Source organism: Rhinoderma darwinii, chromosome 3 (genome assembly GCF_050947455.1).
Source record: "Rhinoderma darwinii isolate aRhiDar2 chromosome 3, aRhiDar2.hap1, whole genome shotgun sequence".
Lineage (NCBI taxonomy): Eukaryota > Metazoa > Chordata > Amphibia > Anura > Rhinodermatidae > Rhinoderma > Rhinoderma darwinii.
This window is the reverse complement of record NC_134689.1, coordinates 375979445-375992121: the sequence shown is the minus strand read 5'-3', so window position 1 is coordinate 375992121 and position 12677 is coordinate 375979445. Positions and strand designations below refer to the sequence as shown.

Genomic DNA, 12677 nt, shown 5'->3' with positions numbered 1-12677 from the left:
AGGGTCCTATATATGGCTATATTATATTTATATGAATCGCATATACAGAGCCCATATATATGCAATATTACAGATGTATTATTTCCCCCTAGAAGCATCCCTTCCAGGGCAGAGTAGGGTACCTCACGGTGCAGAAGAGACACTATTTTGTCAAGGGAAGAAAATCGCAGTTTTTCTCCATGTAGCAAGCAGGCACAAGGTATTCACGGTGTGAACACTGCCATGCAGCACCCCATGTCTCAGTTTCCTGGACCTCTGTAAACGTTATAGAGGGGAGTGGAATATTGGGCTTATCTTGAGGTAATGGTTGACTTTAATGTGATTTGAAAAAAAGAATCTTATTTTTATTGATCAGGCCACACAGTGGGTTTTATGGTAATGCGTGATGATAGTTTAGGCAGTTGTTGTATATTATGTATGTGGGTTACTGAGATGAACATACAGCCATTAAAAACCAGACAACACTATTATCGCTGATGAAGTCTTCTCTGATCAGCCTCTTCCGGCAGGAAGGAAGTGGTAATTTCAAAGTTCTTGGACGTGTTAACCCTTCACCAGTCCTTCAACAATTACCTGTTTTTGCCTGCATATCATTGGAAGTCTAACAGTCTAGTAAGATACCTCTAGTGCTAAGGAATAATATGCGATTTATCATACGTGTTATATATTGCCTTATGTATGGCTTACCTGTGTCCAGCTTCTCTATCTGGGCCACTTCATTGTTGGACACGCAGCTTCCTGCTCGGCTTCGGGCATGAAATGCATCCTGAGAGTGAGAAGAAGACTTCTAGATTTCATAATGTATAATATTTCTGTGAGCTGGACTATACCCAGGGACAGATATTTACATACAGATGCTATTATCATAGTTTATATAAGCCTATCACTCCAGTTGCAAGAAATTGATCTCTTTTTAATACATTCTTTTATTATTTATTGACTTGTTTTATATGTATAGCACCAACTTATTTCAGAGCATTATTGTAAAGGATCTGCCAGGCACAGCTTCGGGGTTAACGCCCATAGATAAGCAGTCTGCACCTGCTTCTATGTCTGTGAGACTGACTCCATCTTCCACCACTCAGGGTGGCAGGCTTAGGAGTGGGAGAACCTATCACAGCCTGGCCAGATGGAGCTAGCTCTCGCCCTCTGTCTATTTGTACCTGCCTTTCCTGTTCCTCCTTTGCTTGTGATTCTTCTCTTTTGGTTTCCTGGCCTTGCTGCAGCTTCTTGTACTACTTATCCTCTGCTTGTGATTGACCTTGGCTTTTATGACCATTCTTCTGCTCTGTGTTTTTGTACCTCGCTCATCTCCTGGTTTGACTCGGCTCGTTCACCTCGCTTGTTGCTCACGGTGTTCCCGTGGGCAACTTCCCCATTTCCCTGGCTTCTTTGTACCCTTGTCTGTTTGTCTGTCGTGCACCTATTGAGTGTAAGGACCGTCGCCCAGTTGTACCCCGTCGCCTAGGGCGGGTCGTTGCAAGTAGGCAGGGACTGAGTGGCGGGTAGATTAGGGCTCACTTGTCTGTTTCCCCATCCCCCGTCATTACATAATCACAAGCCCGAAGAATGGTCTCTGCTTCTATTGTGGGGATGACAAGCATCAAGTGAACAACTGTCCTAAGCGTAAGAACATCCCGAGAGGGTACCCAAGTCCTCTCCTCAGGCCCGTATCCTCTCCAACGGACCAGGTACTGGAGGGAGCCTTGGACCATCCTGCTGTCCACAATCTTGGCCACCTCGAATTCTGCCCCCTCAGGGGTGAGAACAGGGACCGGAGGTTTCCTCGAGGGAGCCAAGGACGGGGAGCAGCGTTTAAGGAGGGAGGCATGGAACACGTCGTGTACTCAAAAAGATGGGGGCAACTCCAGTCGGAAGGAGACAGGATTGAGGACTTCAATGACCTTGTACGGCCCTATAAACCGGGGAGCAAACTTCTTGGACGGGACCTTAAGGCGCAAATTTTTAGACGATAGCCACACCAGATCCCCGACCATAAACAAGGGGTTAGCAGAACGTTTTCTATCTGCCTGAGTCTTTTGTATGCTCTGGGACGCCTCTAGGTTCTTCTGAACCTGAGCCCAGACTGTGCACAGTTCTCGATGAACGACCTCTACCTCGGGATTGTTGGAACTACCAGGTGAAACGGAAGAGAACCGTGGGTTAAACCCAAAATTACAGAAAAAGGGGGAGACCCCTGACGAGTTACTGACCCGGTTATTAAGGGAAAATTCGGCGAGGGGAATGAATGAGACCCAATCATATTGACAGTCAGAGATAAAACACCTTAAATATTGTTCTAGAGACTGATTAGTCCTCTCAGTTTGGCCATTAGTTTCAGGATGGAAGGCAGAGGATAAGGACAGATCAATCTCCAACTTTTTACAGAAGGCTCTCCAAAACAATTAAACAAATTGTACCCCTCTATCAGAAACAATATTGACAGGGACCCCATGGAGACGCAGGATGTGTTTGACAAACAAGGTAGCTAACGTCTTAGCATTGGGTAGTTTCTTGAGGGGCACAAAGTGGCACATCTTACTGAAGCGGTCTACTACAACCCACACCACCGACTTGCCTTGAGATGGAGGCAAATCGGTGATAAAATCCATGGAGATATGGGTCCAAGGTCTCTGCGGAATGGGCAAAGAACATAGTAAGCCCGCTGGTCGGGACCTGGGAGTCTTGGACCTAGCACAAACCTCACAAGCGGCGACGTAGGCCTTAACGTCTTTGGAGCAGTGCTCTGTACTGGTGAGGCAGGGATTATCGTCCGATTTGGTTTTAGGCCCTCCCTGGTTGCAGTTGCATAATCCCACGTTTGACTGGAATACTGGGGATCTTACCAAATGGGGTAATGAATGCATGACGTCATGTTTTTCTGTTAATTCTATTTCTCCTCATAGAGAATACAATTGCGCAATTGATTTGGTACCAGGAGCTAAGCTCCCTAAGGGTAGGGCTGGGTCTAAAAATATTAAGGCTGATGCACTGTCGCGTAGCTTCATGGCCAGCCCTCCTTTGGAGGAAGATCCTGCATGTGTTTTGCCTCCAGGTATAATCATTTCCTCTATTGATTCTGATTTAGTCTCTGAAATTGCGGCTGATCAAGGTTCAGCTCCCGGGAGCCTTCCTGAGAACAAGCTGTTTGTTCCCCTGCAATTCCGGCTACGGGTACTTAGGGAAAATCATGACTCTGCACTATCTGGCCATCCAGGCATCCTGGGTACCAAGCACCTCATTGCCAGAAACTATTGGTGGCCTGCGTTGCCCAAAGACGTTAAGGCCTACGTCGCCGCTTGTGAAGTTTGTGCTAGGTCCAAGACTCCCAGGTCCCGACCAGCGGGCTTACTATGTTCTTTGCCCATTCCCCAGAGACCTTGGACCCATGTCTCCATGGATTTTATCACCGATTTGCCTCCATCTCAAGGCAAGTCGGTGGTGTGGGTTGTAGTAGATCGCTTCAGTAAGATGTGCCACTTTGTGCCCCTCAAGAAACTACCCAATGCTAAGACGTTAGCTACCTTGTTTGTCAAACACATCCTGCGTCTCCATGGGGTCCCTGTCAATATTGTTTCTGATAGAGGGGTACAATTTGTTTCATTGTTTTGGAGAGCCTTCTGTAAAAAGTTGGAGATTGATCTGTCCTTCTCCTCTGCCTTCCATCCTGAAACTAATGGCCAAACTGAGAGGACTAATCAGTCTCTAGAACAATATTTAAGGTGTTTTATCTCTGACTGTCAATATGATTGGGTCTCATTCATTCCCCTCGCCGAATTTTCCCTTAATAACCGGGTCAGTAACTCGTTAGGGGTCTCCCCCTTTTTCTGTAATTTTGGGTTTAATCCACGGTTCTCCTCTGTTTCACCTAGTAGTTCCAACAATCACGAGGTAGAGGTCGTTCATCGAGAACTGTGCACAGTCTGGGCTCAGGTTCAGAAGAACCTAGAGGCGTCCCAGAGCATACAAAAGACTCAGGCAGATAGAAAACGTTCTGCTAACCCCTTGTTTATGGTCGGGGATCTGGTGTGGCTATCGTCTAAAAATTTGCGCCTTAAGGTCCCGTCCAAGAAGTTTGCTCCCCGATTTATAGGGCCGTACAAGGTCATTGAAGTCCTCAATCCTGTCTCCTTCCAACTGGAGTTGCCCCATCTTTTCGAGTACACGACGTGTTCCATGCCTCCCTCCTTAAACGCTGCTCCCCGTCCTTGGCTCCCTCGAGGAAACCTCCAGTCCCTGTTCTCACCCCTGAGGGGGCAGAATTCGAGGTGGCCAAGATTGTGGACAGCAGGATGGTCCAAGGCTCCCTCCAGTACCTGGTCCATTGGAGAGGATACGGGCCTGAGGAGAGGACTTGGGTACCCGCTCGGGATGTTCACGCTGGGATATTGGTCAGGAGGTTTCACCTTCATTTCCCCAGTAAACCAGGTCCACTTAGAAAGGGTCCGGTGGCCCCTCATAAAAGGGGGGGTACTGTAAAGGATCTGCCAGGCACAGCTTCGGGGTTAACGCCCATAGATAATCATTCTGCACCTGCTTCTATGTCTGTGAGACTGACTCCATCTTCCACCACTCAGGGTGGCAGGCTTAGGAGTGGGAGAACCTATCACAGCCTGGCCAGACGGAGCTAGCTCCCGCCCTCTGTCTATTTATACCTGCCTTTCCTGTTCCTCCTTTGCTTGTGATTCTTCTCTGTTGGTTTCCTGGCCATGCTGCAGCTTCTTGTACTACTTATCCTCTGCTTGTGATTGACCTTGGCTTTTCTGACCACTCTTCTGCTCTGCGTTTTTGTACCTCGCTCATCTCCTGGTTTGACTCGGCTCGTTCACCTCGCTTGTTGCTCACGGTGTTCCCGTGGGCAACTTCCCCATTTCCCTGGCTTCTTTGTACCCTTGTCTGTTTGTCTGTCGTGCACCTATTGAGGTAAGGGACCGTCGCCCAGTTGTACCCCGTCGCCTAGGGCGGGTCGTTGCAAGTAGGCAGGGACTGAGTGGCCGGTAGATTAGGGCTCACTTGTCTGTTTCCTTACCCCCCGTCATTACAATTATACAGCGAGTACACTCACATCAGTGGAGTTTAGAATCTAGTTCACCCTTCACAGGCCTTCATTCAGACATATAGTAGGCTCAGTTATATAGGTACGCAGTTTACCTGTCAGTATGTTTTTGAAGTGTCGAAGGAATCCGAGCACCATGTGGAAACCAACAAAATATCTATGAGAACATACCAACTCCATGGAGATGCCGGCCTGGTTGGATTCGAATTCAAGAACCCAGTGCTCAAAGTAAACACTCCTAACCACTAAGCGTATTAACTAAGTCCTCCTTTTACTAAACCGTAGCTTCATCTTAAGTTAAGTTATCCTCAATCTGCACTTCACCAGCTACAAAGTTATTTTGATTTAGGGGTCCATAATAGGGGAGATTGAGAGATGAAAAAGGTAAGATGTTCTAGATATCTACTGGAAAATTCAGATGCTGTCAAATTTTCCACCATCGGTGATACAGTGCATATAGAAAACGAAATATAGCAGGTGGTAGAGAGACAAACAATAAAGTTGTGCCTTTGAAAACCTTTTCCATGGTGGGGAATATTTTTAGGCTGGGAGATTATATAATATTACTCAATATAAGCCATAGGCATTCATTAATCATCTTCCTCTCTTCTGATATTCACCTCTGGTGCCACTCATCTTGGGAGAAACAAAACAATCGGAAAGGAAAATTCAACCTTTCCGATAATTTCTTCCACTAACATCACATGTCAAGAGTGGAATGAGCAACTTCCATAGATATCAAGGTGTTGGCAGGTTCTTAGGGGTTGACTACAGTAAAATACATACCTAGCACACATTATACGTTGACAACATTCTTCTAGATGGACCATCTCAAACATGAACCTTCGTATTAATAATTGTTCCATGTAGATGAAGAATGAGGAACAATAAAAATATGGATCACTGATGGTTAATATATATAATTTACCTGTTCCTCTCCTTTGGATAGCAGAATACATCCATCTACAAGGGAAAAGTTTGATACATCCCAGACAGGAACTTCAGGTTTTGTGGTTGGAAGAGATATGTGTGGTGGCTCTGGAAAGATATATTAAGACAGATGTTCACTTATAGCATTATAAACTCGTTGGTATAGTGAGGACATGTTAACAGAATATTTTCTTTCGCCCTAGCCTATTTCATACTACATTGGCATTACACTTCACCCACTTGTAAGGTTGGGATTATTTTAGTGCCAGCCATACACAAGTACTTCTCCTTCGGCTGTATATCAATTACTAGCCCTGTAAACAAATATATGGAACCGATTGAGGCCAAACTGGAGTAACATAAATTTGTATTGTAGTATCACCTTTATACAATGAAACCCCTATTATAACAAACCTGTACCTCAGGAGTCTGTTGATTTATTGCCCTCTGTGATGTTTGTCTCTATCTCTTTAGTTGATGTAAACCTATCCAAAGACTTCTTGGGGACTGGGCCAATTTTGGGACTAAGGACATTGACAATTTTTTTATTTTTCCTCTATGCATTCCGACGGTCATAACGTTTTTATTTTATGTTCGGTGTAGCTGTGTAAGGCATTGTATATCTGAGACAAGTTGTACTTTATTTATGTGCCATTTTTTGTTACATATGCATTAGCATTTAACCCCATGGATACATAGACAATTTTATTTTTTTTTTGTTCATTTTCGTTTTTCTATTGTTGCATTCCAATAGCCATAATTTTTCAAAATTTGCCATGAACAAAGCCGTATGAGAGCTTGTTATTTGCAAGACGAGCTGTAGTTTTTAATGACACTATTTAATGAACCATGCAATGTATGAGGAAATGAATATTTGTGGCATGGTATGGGAAAAAAAACTATAATTCCACCTTTTTGGGGGGTTTTTGTTATTACGGCATTCACTGTGCGGTAAAAACTACATGTTGACCTTATTTTGCGGGTCAATATGATTACAGTGGTACCAAATTTATATAGTATTTTTTATGTTCTGCAACTTGTACAAAGAAAAAACTATTTGTTAAAACAAATTTCTTTTGTGTTTCCATATTCTGTGAGCCATAACTTATATACCGTATTTTGTTGGACTATAAGACGCAGTTTTTAGCAAGAATAAATCTTGCTAAAAAGTCCCTGCGTCTTATAGTCCGCAGTCACCGGGCCCCATGACTGCGTCATTACTTAACCCCTTCCCGACCCATGGCGTGCAGGGGGGTGATGTATGGAGCGGGCTCATGCGCTGAGCCCGCTCCATACACTGCAGGTGTCCGCTTCTGACACGCTGCTCTAACAGCCAGAAACAGCAATTTCGCTGTTCCTGGCAGTTTAAAGGGCTTGTGCCATAAAACACATGTATCCCCTATCCACAGGATAGGGGATACATGTGTGATCGTTTCGGAGAACGGGGACTGAAAGTTACCAAGAGAAGCTGTGACTTCCGCGTTCTGTATCCGGCAGCTTCATAGAGATCAATGGGTTTCTTCTGCGCATGCGCGAGCGGCTCTCCGTTGATCTCTATGGAGCTGCGGAACAGATAAGCCGGACATAGAACCCAGAAGTTCAGACTTCTCATGCAGCGCTTTGGGTGGTCCCCTGTTCTCCTTATTGCTGGGGGTCCCAGCGGTCGGACCCCCAGCGATCTCACATGTAGCTCCTATCCTGTGGATAGGGGATAAATGTGTTTTATGGCAAACCCCTTAAACTAGTTAAATGCCGTAGGTCAATAGCGACCGCAGCATTTATAGGGGTTTTTCTATGAAGGACATTTATGACATATCCACAGGATATGTCATAAATGTCAGATAGATGCAGGTCCTACCTCTGGTACCCCCACCTATCTCTAGAACGGGGCCCCCTAAACCCTGTTCTAGCTTTCTGTGCTCTCCCGGCCACTTGATTACATGTGGTGTTACTGAAACAGCACAACTCGTGGAGCTACGCTGTTTCCGTAACTCCCATAGAACTGAACAGTAGTTACGGAAACAGCGTAGCTCGCATGCTTCCGTAACTGCCATTCACTACAATGTGAGTTTGGGAAACAGTGTAGTTACGCTGTTTCAGTAACTCCACATGTAACCAAGGGGCCGCCGGTTCAAGTCCCCTAGGGAAACTAATAAATTGTGTAAACAAAAAAAATGTTTGATACATTTTCAGGAGTGTAAAAAAAATAATGTTAAGAAAAAAAACCTTTTCCCATTTTTCCCCAAGCACAATGTAAAAAATAAAATAATTTGGTATCGCTGTGTCCGTAAAAGTCAGATATATTACAATATACCATTATTTAACTTGCATGGTGAATGTAAAACATCAAAATAGTTTTTTCGTCACCTTAGTGCTTAAAATATGAAATAAAAAGAAAGTGATCAAAAAAATCGTATATACCAAAAAAAATGGTGCCAATAAAACTACAGCTCGTCCCGCAAAAAATAAACCCTCACACTGCTCAATCGATGAAAAAAAATATAAAAAAAATGTTGGCTCTCAGAATGTGGTGAAACAGGATAAATTATTTTTTAACAAATAATTTTTTTCCTATTTTCTGTTGTCTAAAACCAGGGTTCACATGAGCATGTTACGTCCGTAATGGACGGAACGTATTTCGGCCGCAAGTCCCGGACCGAACACAGTGCAGGGAGCCGGGCTCCTAGCATCATAGTTATGTACGATGCTAGGAGTCCCTGCCTCACTGCCGGACAACTGTCCCGTACTGTAATCAGGTTTTCAGTACGGGACCGTAGTTCCACGGAGAGGCAGGGACTCCTGGCATCGTACATAACTATGATGCTAGGAGCCCGGCTCCCTGCACTGTGTTCGGTCCGGGACTTGCGGCCGAAATACGTTCCGTTCATTACGGACGTAACACGCTCGTGTGAACCCAGCCTTATGGTCAGGTGCGTCTTATATTCCAAAAAATACGGTACTTTTCTGTTGATTGAGTGGTATAAGGACTTTTGCAGGGCAAGATGTAGTTTTTATTGGTACTATTTTGGGGGTACATGTGATGTTTTGATCACTGTTGTATTAAATTTTTGGGGAAAAGCTAGGTGAATAAAAGACAGCAATGCTTGAATTGTGATTTATACGACGCTCGCCTGCAGGCTAATTAACCTGATATTGTAATAGTTTGGACTTTCACGGACGTGGCAATACAAATTATGTTTCATTTTAATTGTTTACATATTTTTTTTGTGAGAAATAGGAAAAGGTTTTCTTTGAACATTTAGTTAATTACATTTATTTTTAGATTTTTTTTAATTTTTTTTAATTTTTTGCGGCCTTTGGATCAGGATCACTCATGCAACATGCTTGCCTCTGGCAAGTCTTAATAATAGATAAAATAAGGCAGACAGCATACATTCAACTTACTAGTGCCTTGGATGTCGCCAAGGGGTTTATTTATATCCATTTTTATTTTGCCAAAAATTCTGAAAAAAGTACACTTCAGGTTTTATGGAAATTGTAGCATCAAAAAATATGTTATATGTTTCTTGTATAGATTGTTATGGTCATGAAGATACCAAATACAGTGCATTCGGAAAGTTTTCAGGCTGTAATGATGGGGGTAGGGAAACAGACAAGTGAGCCCTAATCTACCCGCCACTCAGTCCCAGCCTACTTGCAACGACCCGCCCTAGGCGACGGGGTACAACTGGGCGACGGTCCCTACGCTCAGTAAGTGCACGACAGACAAACAGACAAGGGTACACAAAGCTAAGGGAAATGGGGCAGTTGCCCACGGCAACACTGTGAGCAACAAGAGTGGTGAACGAGCCGAGTCAAACCAGGAGTGTACGAGGTACCAAACGCAGAGCAGGAGAGTAGTCAGTAAGCCAGGGTCAGTATGAAGCAGGGTCAAATAGTTCAGAAGCTGCAGCAGGGCCAGGAAACCACACGAGAAGAATCACAGGAAAGGCAGGTATAAATAGACAGAGGGCGGGAGCTAGCTCCGTCTGGCCAGGCTGTGATAGGCTCTCCCACTCCTAAGCCTGCCATCCTGAGTGGTGGAAGATGGAGTCAGTCTCACAGACATAGAAGCAGGTGCAGACTGCAATAAATCTCCTGTAATAATTAGCGAACCCCAAGAAACACTGTAACGCCTTCAGGGAGGCAGGTTGGACCTATTCCGCCACAGCCTGGACCTTGGCGGGGTCCATGCGGAATTCATGAGGAGTGAGGATTTGACCCAAAAATGGTATCTCCTGCACCCCAAACACACATTTTTCGGTCTTCGCAAACAGTTTGTTTTCCCGAAGGACCTGGAGCACCTTCCTGACATGCTCAATGTGGGAGGACCAGTCCTTGGAAAACACAAGTATGTCATCAAGGTACACTACAAGAAATACCCCCAGGTAATCTCTTAAAATCTCATTTATGAAATTCTGGAAGACCGCGGGAGCATTACACAACCCAAAGGGCATGACGAGGTATTCGAAATGACCTTCGGGCGTGTTAAACGCAGTCTTCCACTCATTCCCCTCTTTGATGCGGATAAGGTTATACGCCCCCCGCAGCAAGGCATACCTCAATGGCTCAGCTGAGCTGTTTGTTACTTATATCAGTGTAACAGATACAATCCCAACCTTAGTAACACAGCTAGTTCTTATCAATTTAAGACTGAGTGATTGTTATAGCTTGTAGCCCACCAGCTCTAATAATTTGCAATGCAATTTGTGGCATCTTGACAGTTTACTTATCAAGTACTGTCAACGGAGCACATTGACAGCAACATTATACAACACCTTATTATACAACTCATGGCCAAGGGTATGTGAATTGAGGGGTCACTCACACATACCAGGTTGCACCACTGGACCTTTTAATCACATTGTTTCTTTTAATGCAATACAATAAAAGTTATATATTAATTTTCTCACAGACCACATTCTTTTCCCCTTTACCATTCCCTGATCTAATTCAGTTTAGCTTGGTGGTGCACACCAATGTGGTCTCCTTGACATGATATAATCTTGTGTAATAGGCGATCTTCACCAATTATTCCACCTTGATAAGAACCTCATTACTCAACTGGAATAAGTATATTTGTCAATCAAAGACTTTTTCTGATCATAGTAAAATATCTCATGATGTAAGTGGTCAGTTCAGACAATAAACCTGATAACAAATTACATCCAAACTTCTAAAGTGTAAAAAAAACATTATTTGGAGATGCAAACTCTCCAGAAAATAACTCGTGATCTAGACTAGTTTTCTGTGACGGATATTAAAGGGAAGGTGTCACGAAAAAAATTTTTTTTATATGTTATTGCTTTTAGTATGTCATTAAAATAAATTTTATTTATTTGTGTTTTTGTGTTGTACTTTTTTTTTTTTCTTTCTTATACTTTAACGACACATACAGAGATGGAATACGGCACACACATCCCCATAGAGAATGCGAACGGGAGCCGTTCCATTCACTATAGCGTACGCCGCCTGTGTGGGAACGGCGCATGCGCCGCTCCCACACAGACCAAAAGGAAGGTCTTCGGCAGAGCAACATCCGGCGCCATTTTCATGTGGACCGGAAGCCACGGCCGGACAGTAAGATGACTACTTCCAGTCGCAGCTTCCGGCCATATGTTCAGACGCAAGGACTAGGAGCGGAGGCACTGGCGGCGGCGACAGTGACAGCGGCAGCAGGAGCATGTAACTTATGTTTGTGTATGTGATGTGTGTGTATGTTAGTGTTATACTGTCTGATTACCACTGTATCTAATCCTCCTACACTGTGCATTCGCTCCAAAAACGGCGACACACAGTGTAGGAGGTTTGAACATGCAACCCCCTCCTTTTTCCTGGCACTAGCCAAGATAAAGGAGGGGGGATTGTTTGAGGACACTAGAGCGAGTGTGTCTTCTCCAATTTTGCAGCATAAAGCAATGAGGTTGCTTTACCACATGCCAATGCTGCAATTTTGGGAATTGCTCCCTCTAGTGACCAGCACATGGAAATGTTATAAGTTAGAATCTAATTTATAATATTTCCTGACTTGCGAAAATATTAAAAAAATTAGAACAATGTGTAATCATTTATATACTAACTGTTTAACAAAAAAATTAAAATAAATTTCTAGCGACACATTCCCTTTAAATTTCCTTCTATCCTATGTATATTGTCCCTCTTCTTTCAGCAGACCACCCCTCTGGAAAACCATTTTCACTCCAACTTTGTGTATTCATCTCAAAAAGTTTTCACTGTGTGTTGTAAAATAAGTAGTTCTACCAAAGACCATCTTTCTTTTATGATGTAGTAGAGCTCAGTTTGTCATTCGGCCTGTGTAATTGTGCTATCGTGTTGTGTTATTCATGTACATGTAAGCTCAGGGCCACCATCAGAAATATCTTGGTGGCATATGGACAAAATTGTAGGGCCAATATATTCCCTATTATGTATGTCAGCCTTCATTTTGTACCCAATTAAATACTCTACATTTGGTGGGCATCTGGGGAGGGCTGTTATACTTCTTCTCAAACAAAGTGACCCACTGATTTCTAAATGAAGGGGAATAATGTGATCTTTATGCAGTTTCTCTGGCCCATACCATATATTTAGTTATTCCATAAGTTGGAGGCTTAGGCAGATAAGTGGCAAATGAAGTTTAACACTGATAAATGTAAGGTAATGCACTTGGGAAGGGAAAATACAAGTTACC

General features: G+C 43.7%; 1 protein-coding gene across 1 annotated transcript in view; it reads right to left on the bottom strand.

Annotated features, from left to right (window-relative positions):
• Window positions 1–12677, bottom strand: part of RASAL3 (RAS protein activator like 3) — an 83757-nt gene that overhangs the window by 48061 nt on the left and 23019 nt on the right. Inside the window, exons 2-3 of the mRNA XM_075855392.1 lie at window positions 5985–6094; window positions 688–766 (exon numbers count right to left, since the gene is read on the bottom strand). Coding sequence (XP_075711507.1) covers window positions 688–766; window positions 5985–6094 — 189 coding nt within the window. The remainder of the gene's footprint in view (window positions 1–687; window positions 767–5984; window positions 6095–12677) is intronic.